This window comes from Arachis hypogaea, chromosome 13 (genome assembly GCF_003086295.3).
Source record: "Arachis hypogaea cultivar Tifrunner chromosome 13, arahy.Tifrunner.gnm2.J5K5, whole genome shotgun sequence".
Lineage (NCBI taxonomy): Eukaryota > Viridiplantae > Streptophyta > Magnoliopsida > Fabales > Fabaceae > Arachis > Arachis hypogaea.
In genome coordinates this window covers 145,553,988-145,568,427 of record NC_092048.1, presented here as the reverse complement: position 1 = coordinate 145,568,427, position 14,440 = coordinate 145,553,988, and the positions used below count along the sequence as shown (strand labels likewise).

The following is a 14,440-nucleotide window of genomic DNA, read 5'->3' as shown; positions in this document are numbered from 1 at the left end:
TGATACGAATAGTTCACTCTGTTGGCAGAGTTGAAGAAATCACCGCTCGCACCATCAAGGCTGCTGACGTCATGAGAGCTCATCCTAAGCACGTCCTCAAGAATCCTTCTTCCCCCGACCTCCTCGTCGTTCCTCCCTACGCTGACCTCCGTCGCGGCAACATCTACTTCCTCGTTCCCCTCCCTCCCAACCAACACGCTGCACCAGCAGATCAAAAACTCTCCACCCCCACTCACACAAGCTCTAGCAGATTCCGCGGTCTTACTCTCTGGAGGCCTCACCTCGACACCATCTCTGAGTCCCCGCCGCTATCCTCTCACCATCTGTAACCGCTCTTCCTTTCTTTCTTTCTTCATCTCAATCCCTTTTCTTATTATATAGACTAATCAAAATTTATGTTCTGGACAAAAATTATTTGGACATGCATGACTGATATTGGAATATAGAATCATTTTACGCTATAGCTTTTGGTAGCAGTGGATGAATTTAGTTGCCCATATTCCCAAAATATGATAGAGACAGAGTAGTTCGTCGGTGTCAATCATTCTGTAACTCTGGATAATGACGTGCATAATCATCCTCCTATCGCCTTCCACGCATTAACTCACTTCTTATATTATCAGTTATCAACTTATCATTAATTTGATACCTATCATTTCTTTTCTTTAGGGACACTTTTATTCATTCATTATTCATGGTTAACTCTCCACCCACAAGTAGTCCTCTGATTTACAAAGTTCCAATGCATGAGAGTAACGTTTGTAGTTACTGTAAGATCTTGGGATAATCACACCTGAAAATTTGCTATTAATGTGACAATGTCCAAAAATTCGTATGATTTTTACTTCAAATGAACTTTTGGATCGATACAGGGGCGCCAAATGAGGAGGATAGATTGATTCAGCTATGACGAGTTTGCATGCAGAGTTGTACTTGAACCCCCACAAATGAAAGCAAAATAATATAAAGTAGGGGAATACTACGGGAATAATGATTTTGTTGAACAATATGAATAACCACCAATCAAATTAAAACATACCACACCTTTAAATTAACCCTCTAAATTTTAATATTAAAATAACCATTCGTACACTAGTAAAATGAACATCCGATATATCTATTGTTTATATTTTTTAATATTTTTATTGTTTACCTATACTTTTCCTATAAAAGGAAAGTTGAAGTTGGATTAAGAAAAGACTAAAGTGATAACTTTGAGGTAAAAGGAACTGAAAGTCCCCACACCACAATGTAATAATGCATTGCACGAATTGCACCAAAATTGAGTGGGATATTATGCTTTAAGCATTTATTTTGTTCTTTTCTGGGTAATGATTAATGAATATGATTGATTTTATATGTCAATCAGTGTGGCTGGGATAAATGGCTAGTAGTGCCATTGGCATCCTGTAAAGCTGATATGTGAACAGTATACTTTGACCTCTCTCATTGGCTTGATGCCAAAATCACTCAGTTTTTTAGTGCTTGGGACCAAAATTCTCTTGTTCTCCTTCTTCTGCTTTCTGATTCTCATTTCTGATCCAAGATCACATATATATGCATGGGGCTTCTCATTTTGAATGTCCCACCACTTTGTCTCAACAAAATTATTGCAGTGTGATTTATAGACTATAGCCCAATTCATAGAGAGATTTATCTATAGGGTTATTAATTATTATTATATATAGCATCAAACCATGTTACCTGATTATATATAATACAATTTAATCAGGTATTATATATGTTACCTGATTGTACTTAACTTGTATATGTATTCTTCACTTGAGATTAATTTAGCTACGCTTGCTTCCTCTGTTAGCCACTTTTAAAGTTATTAAGTATTAACACCTCTCTTAATTAGACTTTAACTTCAAAAAGGCACTACATCAGTTATAACTTATAACAAGTTAATCTACGCGTATTTTCTGGTGTCCCTCTTTATTTGCCCCCCGGGGGGGAGGGGGATGGGATATTTTTCTCATTTTTAAGACTTAGCTTAAATTCAAAATCATTAGTTAAAAAAATAAGGTATTCATCATTTTTTTGGTATACAAGTATTCATCATTTTAACTAATGTTAAAGAATTTGGATCTTCTAAATTTTAAATTTTACTTTAGACAGTAAAATATAATATATTATAATTTATTTTATAAGTAAAACCAAGAAAAAATATGAGAGATCAAATATTTAATAATAAAAAATTTTATTTTATTCTTTAAAATAAAAATTTAAAATTTAAAAGATCTAAATTCAATTTTAAAATGTGTTTTTATTATAAAGGGTTTTTTTTTTGTCAAACATTATACAGGTTTATTGACTGGTTAGTATAGTGTCATTAGTTAACATAGATTGTTAAATAAAATCCAAATTATAATTTGGACCTAGGCCTGGAGGGAGAAAAAAATGAAACCAGCATTTCAAGTACCATTGTTATTTACTTCAGCATCAGTAGTGGGCTTGGTTTTAATTGTATGGAGAAGTGCACCAATGGTCCATTTATGACCACTTTATCAGTTAATTGAAATAACTTCGCTGGGGCAGACGCATTGTACCAATGGCCAATATATTGGCCTTATAATAGCCACATTCCAAGTTCGAATTCTAGCTGTAGTTGGGTAGTAATAGAATCTTTAGTGTGTGTGAGTGAGTGAGTTAACGTGAGTATGTATGACCGAAAAAATAAAAGAACTAATTTGGCTTTAATTTCTTAATCAAACCCAAGATCTATACCATTAGTCCAGTATAACACGTTATATGCAGATTGCCTAATTCGAAAAAAAATTAAATCTTGATTCAGAATTTTATTTTTGGGATATTTCTCTTAGAGGGATTAGTAATATTCTAATTAATGATAAACAAAAAGCTTCTTTATCCTATTTAATTCGTAATTAGGTTTTTTCTTTCTTTTTTTTTTTTTGCTTTAACGTTTTAGCCCCATTTCACTACAAAAAAAAAATTAGAATAGCTAAGGTTTAACAATATAATAATAATAATAATAATAATAATAATAATAATAGATCTGCTAGTAAAAGAAAAATAATATATAAAACATCATCACTGCCAGGCACGAACAGACATAGGAAATGGGAGGCACTTGTCTCACCGAAATTTTAATTTTTTTTTAGTTATACCTATATATAATATGTTTTCACTTCAAATTTTAAATAATTTTATTACAAATAAACTAAGTTCAATTATTAAAAATTTTAAATTCATTTTTTTATCTCTTCGATATTTTGATTATGGGTTAATTTATTTAAATTTAATCTTTTTTCATTTTCAAATTTCAGCTATCACTCCTTTATTTCTTTAAACTCTTTTTTTATTTTTTTTAATTATTATCAATATTGAAGTAAAGAGAAAATAAAATAATATGATACCAAATTTTTCATTATTTATTAGTTTTATATTTTATATTTTATATTTTTATTTTTTGTCTAGTGGTCATCTTCTCTTTATCAAAAAATAAATTATAATTTTTCTATGTTTTTTTATATAATTCTTCATGACTCTATGTATCTTCCAATTTCATTATTTCTTTTTTGATATTTTCAGTTTCAAATTTTAATTCAATCAATTATAGTTTAAATATTAATCTAATTTTTTTATTCTCTTCATGATTTTATATATTTTATTTTATTCTTAATTTATCGATTTTTATATTATTTATTTTTTTATATTTTATTCTATTATATGTAATTATGTTGCATATAAATTTTTAAAATGAATTGATCATTTTACTAATTTAAAATATATTTTTTATTTTTAAAAATAATAATAATAAATATTTTAATTACAATACATAATTAAACAAATCCATAAAATTTTTAATATAAAATTATATCAAAATTAAATTAAAAAATATATAAAAATTTAATTATTTTTTAGAAAATGTAAATTAAATTTCCATTATTTTATATATAAATATACTTTTTTATATATGGATTTATTTTTTTTATATTTATATATAATTCTAGTTTCAAATCATAAATACTAATGTATTATTAAATGCTAATTAACCTACCAATTGATGATTCGATTTTTTATTATTAAATATGTATAAAAATAAATTAATTAAGATAACAATTTATTTATAATTTAATTAAAATATTTTAAATTTAAACTTTAAAAATAAAAATATTCACTCAATATTTTTAATTTTTATATTTCTATTATATTTTTAATATAATAAATAATATTTCCTCACTACTTCTTATTATGTGGCCGAGACGGATTGATTGGAAAATTGTATGGTACCAACAAATAAATTATATAAAAATATTATATATTTTAATATATATTTTATATAAATAATTAATTTCTGTATATATAATATTTTTTTTAGAAAATAAAAAATTCGAACTACAACTTTTAATTAGAGTATAAAAAGACTGTTATTTATGGTCATGGATTCCTTCCTCCTACATTTTTGTAGGTTTATTATTAATCATCATAAAAATAATTATAAAATGTACCCCTTTTTTTTGAAAAATTTATTAAATAGATTTTGATCCCTTTAACTGTTGTTATTTACACTTTTTTCCTATATCTTTTAGTTTCAGATTCAAAGAAGAAGAGAGGTCTGCTAGGGTTCATAGATTCAATTTCAATCAACGCCATTTTCTCATCTTCTTTTTCTGCTGTATCTCTGGTTCGCCAATTCTCGCCGTTACAATATGCATCAGACGCCGCCGCTCCCTGCGTCCCCCGCCGCTCCTCACAGACTCGGAGGAACGAACTATCAGTATTACCACCCTGTTAAATTTCGCAGAGAAAGAACGAGAACCAGAGCGACCCTTGATGACACTGAAATAGGACAACTTTCCTCAACCCCACTTCTTGTTGAGGACGACAAACCCAGCAAGGTATACTTTTTCCTCTGTCTTCTGTTCAGTTCGGTTTGATTCTTTTAGAATAGTCAAGATGATGAATTTTGAATCCTTAGGGTAGCTTTTCAGGCAATGATTTTTGCCCTGCATCGAGTTTCCTTGGTGTTTTGATTTGAATTTGATATGCTTTATTTATTTATTTTCATGTCTGCTTAGGAAGTAGAGGAAAGTGTAAAAGTGCTAAAAGATGCAGCCAAGACGAGAAACGTAGCAGCAGAGAAGGTTCTGTCTGCACTTTCTGTCATTGAGAAAGCGAAAATTGATCCTTCTGGCTTTCTTGAAACCCTGGGTGGCAATGAATCCCCTGGGAGGACATGAATGCTAATTTTCACCGCTGAGGTGAACATATTTGTATTACTTTTTTGTTTGCTCGATCTTTGGCTATAATCTGTTTCTCCATTTGCATGCTTATACTTGGCAATTTATACTTACCATACTTTTGTGCCGCATTTTATAAACAATTCTGGTGATGATGAAAGTGTAGGTATGAATAGAAGAAAGAAAGACTCAGCAAAGAAAAGAAAGTTTGCTGATTTCCAAAAGGTTTGCCCATTTCTTGTTTGGTAATATCTATTTCTAACCATAATAGCTTTTAGTCAGAAGTCAGTTTCAATTTTTTTTTTATGGTGATTTGTAGGAAGAACATGAAGCAAGAAATAAGGTTCCAAATTCTGATAAACTAAGTTTGAAGCGAATAGACAGTGCAACGTTTGAAGTAAGTACAATTGGTATCTGGATGATATCTATCTGCAATCTATGCAAAAAGAGAAAAACACAACTATAACTAAATGAGATGGTGTTTATGTGGTAGTTTTTTAAATTTCATACTACCCTCTGATTGAAAATATTCATGCACCTTCTAGGTTCATGTAAAGCAAAGGCGGAGCAAGGAAGAAAGGTCTGCATTGGCTAAAGCAGGAAGGGAGGATAGAGGAAAATACATTCCTAAAAAAGCCGCAAATCAGAAAAAGGTATGTTAGCAGTTCATTCTTGTAAATTTTTTTTTGGACTTTGGAAATGCAATGAATTTTAACCAAATATGCATATCTTAAACTTGGTAGTTGATTCCATAACTTTTTTTAAAGAAAGACTAAACTATCCAGGTTATGTGTGAATTTGGAAAGTTTAAAAGGAAAAAATTGATGTTAAATGATTTTGATTGCATTCAACTAAGTTTTGTTTGTATTGTTCATTTCAAACAGACGGGTGGACTAAGCAACTGTCAGAAGGAACGCAAGAAGAAAATGCCAGTGGTTGCAAAGAGAGAAAAGATTACAAAATCTCACCTAGAGAAGAAGAAAAACAATCAGCGTGCAGGGAAACAGTTTCGAGGAAGGAAAGCGTGAATATGATGACGTATACATTTACTAATGTTATTTAATTTTTTGTTCAGCCAAAGAACCATGCTTAGCTTTTCAATTACACCATACCCCTACTCTTAGCTTCCCATTCTTTATAGCCAATTTTAATTTTTGTTTGAGGGCATTTTTAAATTCATAATGGTGGTTACTTTGATAATAATTTTGTGAGCTTAAATAATCAAACGATTATGTTTTGAACCGTGAAATAATGGTATATGTATTTCGGCTTTATCTTATTAAAAGCACGTACATGCCATTTTTTGCCAAACTAATTTTGCTGATGTTGGATTCTTTGAGTATGAGAGAAATTTCTGAGAACAAGAATCAAAGGTCATCTGCTATTTGGTATTTGATGTTGTTAGTCATCTTCGACTTGAAGAAAACAAGCTAATGCTTACTAAATGATCCTTGAAAGGATGAAGCATTAAATAAAAAGCATTGAATTTCAGGGGAGGTTAGTGTATACTTTATCATGCATAGCATTACCTAAGTTCAAGGTAGGTCAATGTAATTCATGAGAGAAAACCACAAGAATCTTAAGATCTGGTGCAATTGTGGATTGAGAATGAGATACATTTAAGTAATGAGATATGTTGCCATAAAGTAGCAACAAGTAGCATAAGTGCTTCACTTGCTAAAAGAGACATGAAAATGTTGAGCACAAAGTACATTAAGAAGTTGAATTCATCTCTCAGCCCTACTAGGAAGAAGAAAACTAGACTTGATGAAATGGAGATGAGGAAAAGGAATGGCATGCTGGACAAGAATTGTCCAAGTAAAAATACTAGTGCACTTGAATGCTGGTTAGATTCTTCACATTCATACATCTACAATATGAGTAAACAGCTTATCATCAGCAACATTTTGAAAGATTAGAGAGTTAAAACTGTTAAAAAAAATCCATGATTACCTTGATTTCTTTATAATGAATGGCGTGGGTTCTTTTGGGGGTTATATATTTATGAAATGCTAAAATAGATGCCAGCGAACTGTTTCTATATTTATATATTCCCAGCATGTAAATTTATATATCCCTTGAGAAAGAATTAACTGTATATATATGCTTTGGATTATATTGCCATTGTTCATTTTTTGGATTAACATAGATCAATTATATCTTATAAATTCAGGATATGTTTGAACTTTATTTTTGTTCATTTTTTGGAATAAGTTATATTGTATTTATCATACTCAGCAATAATTAGTTACGGGAATATATAGGTTATGAATAATTTATATCAACCGATAACGTAAAGGGAACTAGTAATATAGAATTATAAAACATAGAAGGATAAATTAGTGTAAAAACAAATGAAACATAGCTTAGTACTTTGTCTTTCAAAGAAAATATTAAAAATATCTAAAAAGATAATTCTCCATAGTAACTTCACATGTCATCTAGAAAGAACTAGTGCAAAAAAAAAAAAAAAAAAAATACATTGCAAAAGGGTCATGATACAAGTGATAAACTAATAGTTTATGCTGCCCGAGCAATAGTTCTTTGATCAGTCATTTGCACTTGTACGGTGATCAATTGAATGTTTCCTTCAAAACTATCAAGCAAAAACACATTTAATAATAGAAGTTAAACATCATTAATACGTTATCAGCTATCAGTCAAACCAGCAGCCAGTAAAGGGCATATTATTTTTAGAATAGAACAATTAAGAATGTGATGATCTTAAACATCTAAACTCTACTTGCAAATAATTAGAAAATTATTGCCATACATGCACATAATGACATAAATACAGCTATGCATGTGCATAAAGATAATATATTACCTTAACCGAAACAGCCTCCTGAAGCTTCTTGTAGAAATATATATTAAAAAAATTATACTTGGATAACGATCTATTTGCCAAAGATGCTTGCTGCTTCAAATATCTAGCAAAGTGAAAATGTCATAAGTAGAGATATTAAAAGCTAACATCATACTGCAGTATGGTTCAAGTTTTCAGCTAGAGTCATCCAAAAGGTCAAAAACAGCACATTGGTTTACGAATCAAAGCAATAGTAATGACAGGTAGAAAACTCCAGTAGGAAAAACTAGTGGAGCAATATCAAATTTCTTGGTGTTATATTTGGCTAAGCACACAAAAGGGCAAAAAACAGCACATTGGTTTAGGAATCAAAGCAATAGTAATGACAGGCAGACAACTCTGGTAAGAAAAACTAGTGGAGCAATATCAAATTTCTGGGTATTATATTTGGCTACACACACAGATAGACAACTGAACTTAAAGACTAAATAGTTTCAGTAGTAAAAAGAATTATAATTTATCCTATCAAATATGCAACGATTTTGCTCTATCCATATACATCCCCACCAAATCACATCCTATGAATATAGGTTAACAAGAGAAAGAAAACACAAACTACATATTTCACTTCAAAATAACAAAGAAAAAAAATTAACACTAATAACCTATTTGGAAAAATGGAGGGAAAGTACAAATAAACTTACCGTATGTAAAAATTCAGATGAAGTATGATTGGCCCTGATTCATCACCTTTATTCGGGATACAAATAATGATCAAGCTCCAATGAAGACTGAATACATGAAACATTAGAAGAAAAAGAATCCAGAAATGAGAGAATGGACAACTGTGAATTGAAAACATACGAAATGATGAATTGAAAACAAATCTTTAAAGATCGTCTTCACCCGAAGTGGACCATATATCCCTTCCTCTCCAGATGGTGCAATACTGCAATGCTTGACTCAATTATTCTTCTAAAAGCTTATACAGAAAATACATTGTGTTTGATATTGGATACAAACCAGTATTATCAAAGGCAATGAAAAACTAACTGCAATATGAACTGACAATCAATGTACAGAGAAACAGCTTATCCCTCATGCCCAACGATGCACTTATCAGTTATCAATAACATTCTTATGATGTTTCTTGCTTTATCAGTAAGTAGCACAAAATAACAAAGAACATTGAAAGCTTCTCATAGACAAAAATGTGGTGCTAGCATCAGGTGAAAAATAGATAGATAATACAAAGTGAGACTTACAGCAGCTTCAAACCTCTAAACAGCTGTGAGAGGAAAATATCGACCCCCCTTCAATTGTTTCTAAAACGCGGCACAAAAGTATGGTAAGTATAAGCATGCAAAGGGAGAAACAGATTATAGCCAAAGAACGAGCAAACAAAAAAGTAATACAAATATGTTCACCTCAGCGGTGAAAATTAGCATTCATGTCCTCCCAGGGGATTCATTGCCACCCAGGGTTTCAAGAAAGCCAGAAGGATCAATTTTCGCTTTCTCAATGACAGAAAGTGCAGACAGAACCTTCTCTGCTGTTACGTTTCTCGTCTTAGCTGCATCTTTTAGCACTTTTACACTTTCCTCTACTTCCTAAGCAGACATGAAAATAAATAAATAAAGCATATCAAATTCAAATCAAAACACCAAGGAAACTCGATGCAGGGCAAAAATCATTGTCTGAAAAGCTACCCTAAGGATTCAAAATTCATCATCTTGACTATTCTAAAAGAATCAAACCGAACTGAAAAGAAGGCAGAGGAAAAAGTATACCTTGCTGGGTTTGTCGTCCTCAACAAGAAGTGGGGTTGAGGAAAGTTGTCCTATTTCAGTGTCATTAAGGGTCGCTCTGGTTCTCGTTCTTTCTCTGCGAAATTTAACAGGGTGGTGATACTGATAGTTCGTTCCTCTGAGTCTGTGAGGAGCGGCGGCGGACGCAGGGAGCGGCGGCGTCTGATGCGTGTTGTAGCGGCGAGAATAGGCGAACCAGAGATACAGCAGAAGAAGAAGATGAGAAAATGGTGTTGATTGAAATTGAATCTATAAACCCTAGCAGACCTCTCTTCTTCTTTAACACTATGTTTGTTTGAGTGGAAAATGGAAGGAAAGAAAAGTGAGGAAAGAAAATAGGAAGGAAAATGATTATTTTTCATTGTTTGGTTGGAGAAGAAAATTGAGGGAAAAGAAAATGGATGGAAAAAAAAGTGGTGGGGCCCATCAATTTCTTTTCTCTCCAACATTGGAAAGAAAATGGAGAAAAAACTAATGTTTCTCTCTCTACTTCCAATACTACCCATTCACTTTTTTTAATATATATTATAATATAGGGATAAGATTGTCTTTTTATAACATTTCTTTCTTTCTTATTTTCCTTCCAACCAAACACATCTAAAGAAAATAAAAATCCACTCAATTTCTTTCCTTTCTTTTCTTTCCTTTATATTTCTTTCCTCTCTATTTCTTTCCTTTCAACCAAACATAGCCTAAATCTGAAACTAAAAGATATAGAAGAAAAGTGTAAATAACAACAGTTAAAGGGATCAAAATCTATTTAATAAATTTTTCAAAAAAAAAAGAGGTACATTTTATAATTATTTTTAGGGATAAGTACTTTTTCGTCTCCAAGGTCTGGGGTTAAAATCAAAATCGTCCGTGAACTTTTTTGTTATTAAAATCATCCTCAACGTTACAAAATGTTATAAAATCGTCCTTTTCTACTTTTATTTTTTTGTTTTTACCAAATTACCCTTTATTATTAAAAATTTATAAAATAAAATAATTATAAAATAAATAAATAAAAAGAAGAAAAGGGGGTGGGGGGGAGTCCGCGAGAAAAGGGGAGGGGGAGGAGGGGGAAAAGAAAATCGGAGGGGAAGGGGGGCCGCGCTCCACGCCGTCCGGTCGCACCGCCGTCGCGCCGTGCTCATCCCGCCGCGCCCCACCGCGCCTCGCCGCCAGATCCGCGCCTCACGCCGTCACCCATGGAGCCACGAGCTGCGCCGGTCACCGCTGCTTCGCCGCCGCACCGCACCGCATCAACCCACCACCACTTCTTCTTCTTCTTTTTCTTCTTCTTGTTATGTGAAATCTGTGAATTTTCTGTGAAATCTGTGAAATTTTTGTTGAAATCTGTGAATTTTCTGTTGATGATGATGATGACCGTGAAGAGTGGGTGAGGGGTGGGGGGTGAAGGAGTGGGTGAGGTGAGGGTGGGGGTGAGGTGTTGAGGGGTGGGGGAGGAGGCAGTGAGGGGTGGGGGGTGAGGTGTTGAAGGGTGGGAGGGGAGGCAGTGAGGGGTGGCGGGTGAGGTGAGGGTGGGGGTGAGGGTTGAGGGGTGGGGGTGAGGTGAGGGGGTGGGGGTGGGGGTGGTGGTGAAGGTGGTGGTGGTGAAGGTGGTGGTGGTGTCTGTGGTGGTGGTGGTGGTGAAGGTGAAGAGGAGAATGATGATGATGAGGGGTGGGGGCAGGGGTGGGGATGGCGGGAAGGGAGGGGGGAGGAGGAGGAGGAGGGGAAGGGGAAACCGGGGGTGGGGTGGGGGTGGGGGTGGGGGCAGGGGAGGAGGGAAGGGAGGGGGGAGGGGGAGGAGGAGGGAAAGGGGAAACCGGGTGTGGGATGGGGTGGGGGCAGGGGTGGGGGAGGCGGGAAGGGAGGGGGAGGGGGAGGAGGAGGGGAGGGGAGACCGGCGGTGGGGGTGGTGGGAGGGGGTTAGGGAAGGGAGGGTGGTGGTGGTGGTGGTAGGAGAATGATGATGATAAGGGTATTTTAGTCCAAAAATTCGGGAAAGGATGATTTTAAAGCGTTTTTAAACGTTGAGGATGATTTTAATAAAAAAAAAAGATCGGGGACGATTTTGATTTCGACCCCAGACCTTGGGGACGAAAAAAGTACTTATCCCTTATTTTTATGATGGTTAATGATAAACCTACAAAAATGTAGGAGTAAGAAATCCACGGCCGTTATTTATATATATAGTATAATTCCAAATAAAATATAAAATTTCATTCACGGCTTACATATTTTAGAGTTGTGTAATTTATTCTATTAATCCATTCTTTTTGTACAATTTTTTTATATTTTTATTTTTAAATATTTAGTAAATATTATAAAAAATTAAAATCAATAAACGTGAATGAGAGATGCGTCGCCGACAAATACTCGTGCACCATAATACTACATCTAAGAACAATTTCGCTAGTTAAACAATTGAAATTTTGAACATTATTTTACTGTATTTTTTATTTCACTTTCTTATTTTATCTTTTTTACTAATTTAAACTCTATTTTCACCTGCTCCTAACCTCAACCCTGTTTTTTCACTGCATCACCTCATTGCCGTCTTTTTTATTGTTGAAAACGAATCTTCTTAGCTCCGCTCTCGTCCGCCGTTGCTAACCCGCCTAAGAGAATCGCAACTCTTCCATTGCTTGGACGCTGCACCACTACTGTTGTGTCATCGCCAGCACAGTTGCGTCTTCTTCCCATCTTTTGCGCATCGTTGTTCTATCTATTTCGAAACCAACGAAATGACGTCGCACCATCGCCAAGTTAGAGGCCTTGTTCCGCCTCTGCTCTAACACTGCAGCTGTACCCTTGCTTCCACGTCGTTGTGTCATGTCTCTGTCACTTTCATCGCGTGCCGTTTTACTTCGTTCACCCAAATAGTATGACCCAAATAAACATACATATCTTAGTGAAACCATTTGCATATATAATAAAATGAACATTTGCCTTAGTTGATAAGAAACAACTAACAAGTTGACCAAAATACCACCATGCACTATGTTTAAATGGCGTAACTCAAACCCAACTTAAATTCAAGCAAAATTTAACTAGATCTAATCCAAACCACATAACAAAAGAAACTTGCAGAGCATGTGCATGCAGAATCAAGCAAATCAAGTAAAAGACTAATGGTATACCCAAATAAACATCCACTTTAGAATGAAAAAAACCATCCACATACACAGTAAAATGAACATCCGACTTAGTTGATAAGAAATAAATAATGAGACAGCAGTTGCGAGGGCATCGGGGTTGCGATACAGTACTGACGGCGGTGACGCAGGTTTGCAAGAGAGTGATTGCAGTGGCTGCATGTTTAACGCGATACAACGGTACTCGCGGCCGGGCATGCACCTCGTGGACAGAAGGGCACCTCGCGAAGGCTCTCCTTCCAATGGTGGCAGAGATTTGTGTAGGCGGATCAGCGACACACTGTGGATACATAGCGGCGGAAGTCTGAACGGCAGGCGGTTAGAAGAAATGGGAGGACGGTGCAAAGAGACGGAAAGTGACGTCGTTTGAAAAAATGATTCAAAAATAAAAGAGTAAAGTATCGTTTTTGTTCCCAACGTTTGGGGTAAGTCCCAAAGTCCTCCCTAACGTTTCAATCGTCCTATTTAAGTCCCTAACATTTCAAAACTAGCTCAATATTGTCCTGCCGTTAGGGATCCATTAACAGAATTGACAGTGGGACAAAATTGAGACGATTTTAAAACATTAAGGACTTAAATAGGACGAAAACGTTGGGGACAAAAATGATACATAGAAATAAATTTTAATTTTATCCTTCAATAATATCATTTTTTTACTATACATAGTATTCATCTATTTTTTAATCACATCTAAGTAAATTATACTTAATCATATTACTTTCATTTTAAATAAATTATTTTTTTATAATTTTATTCTTAAAGATTTTTAGTTATCATGAAATGTTTGTAGAATGACTAGTATATAAATTTGCAGAAAAGAAAAAAATAATATATATCCAATAAAATATAAATTATACCTTTTGTCTCTAATATATCAAAATTTTTTAAAATTATAAAAAAAATAAATTTATTTAAAATAAAAGTAATGTGATTAAGTGTAATTTTTTTAGATGAAATTAAAAAATAATTAAATACTATGTACAGTAAAAAATTAATATTATTGAAGGATAAAATTAAATTAAAATTTATTTTTATGTATTGTTTTTGTCCCTAACATTTTCGTTCTATTTAAATCCCTAACGTTTCAAAATCGTCTCAATTTTGTCTCGCCGTCAATTCTGTTAACGGATCCCTAATAGCAGGACAACATTGAGTCAATTTTGAAACGTTAGGAATTTAAATAGGATGACTGAAACGTTAGGGACAACTTTAAAACTTACCCCAAACGTTAGAGATAAAAACAATACTTTACTCAAAATAAAAAATTAAAATTATGGTTAAATCTAATTAATTCAACATTTGATTTTTAAAATTACAATTAACTTATAAGTTATTAAAAAATAGGCATTATTCCTCTATACTTTCTCATCTAAAAAAATGATAAAATTATATCATTCTTCCATATTCACCTCGAACACAATCATTTGCAAATTAAAACTCGTAAACATCCACCATTTCTAAAAGGTGCAAATTTCA

At 33.4% G+C, this 14,440-nt stretch overlaps 1 protein-coding gene and 1 long non-coding RNA gene across 4 annotated transcripts; one reads left to right on the top strand and one right to left on the bottom strand.

Moving 5' to 3' along the window:
* The first annotated feature begins 4,359 nt into the window (after positions 1-4,359).
* LOC112792712 (uncharacterized) lies at positions 4,360-6,571 on the top strand. 2 transcript variants are annotated; one of them, XM_025836050.3, is made up of 6 exons: positions 4,360-4,865; positions 5,046-5,228; positions 5,374-5,432; positions 5,527-5,604; positions 5,753-5,860; positions 6,092-6,571. In XM_025836050.3, the coding sequence occupies exons 3-6, from the start codon at positions 5,376-5,378 to the stop codon at positions 6,233-6,235; spliced, it is 387 nt and encodes a 128-aa protein (XP_025691835.1). In that variant the 5' UTR covers positions 4,360-4,865; positions 5,046-5,228; positions 5,374-5,375; the 3' UTR covers positions 6,236-6,571. The 2 variants fall into 2 exon arrangements, with proteins under 2 accessions (XP_025691835.1, XP_025691836.1); XM_025836051.3 differs by lacking the exon at positions 5,046-5,228 and having other exon boundaries at positions 4,525-4,865.
* Positions 6,572-7,519: 948 nt separating this feature from the next.
* Positions 7,520-10,183, bottom strand: LOC112792711 (uncharacterized). 2 transcript variants are annotated; one of them, XR_003197528.3, is made up of 6 exons: positions 9,804-10,183; positions 9,441-9,623; positions 9,279-9,338; positions 8,718-8,962; positions 8,035-8,137; positions 7,520-7,803 (listed from the first exon to the last, which is right to left on the bottom strand). It is a non-coding gene; the product is annotated as an uncharacterized lncRNA (long non-coding RNA). The 2 variants fall into 2 exon arrangements; XR_003197531.3 differs by having other exon boundaries at positions 8,718-8,804.
* Between the last annotated feature and the right edge of the window lie 4,257 nt (positions 10,184-14,440).

Coding starts and splice junctions, on each gene's coding strand:
- LOC112792712 (XM_025836050.3), top strand. CDS start 5,376: ATGAATAGAAGAAAGAAAGACTCAGCAAAGAAAAGAAAGTTTGCTGAT. Junction 5,433..5,526: donor AGTTTGCTGATTTCCAAAAG/GTTTGCCCATTT, acceptor GGTGATTTGTAG/GAAGAACATGAAGCAAGAAA. Junction 5,605..5,752: donor TAGACAGTGCAACGTTTGAA/GTAAGTACAATT, acceptor TGCACCTTCTAG/GTTCATGTAAAGCAAAGGCG.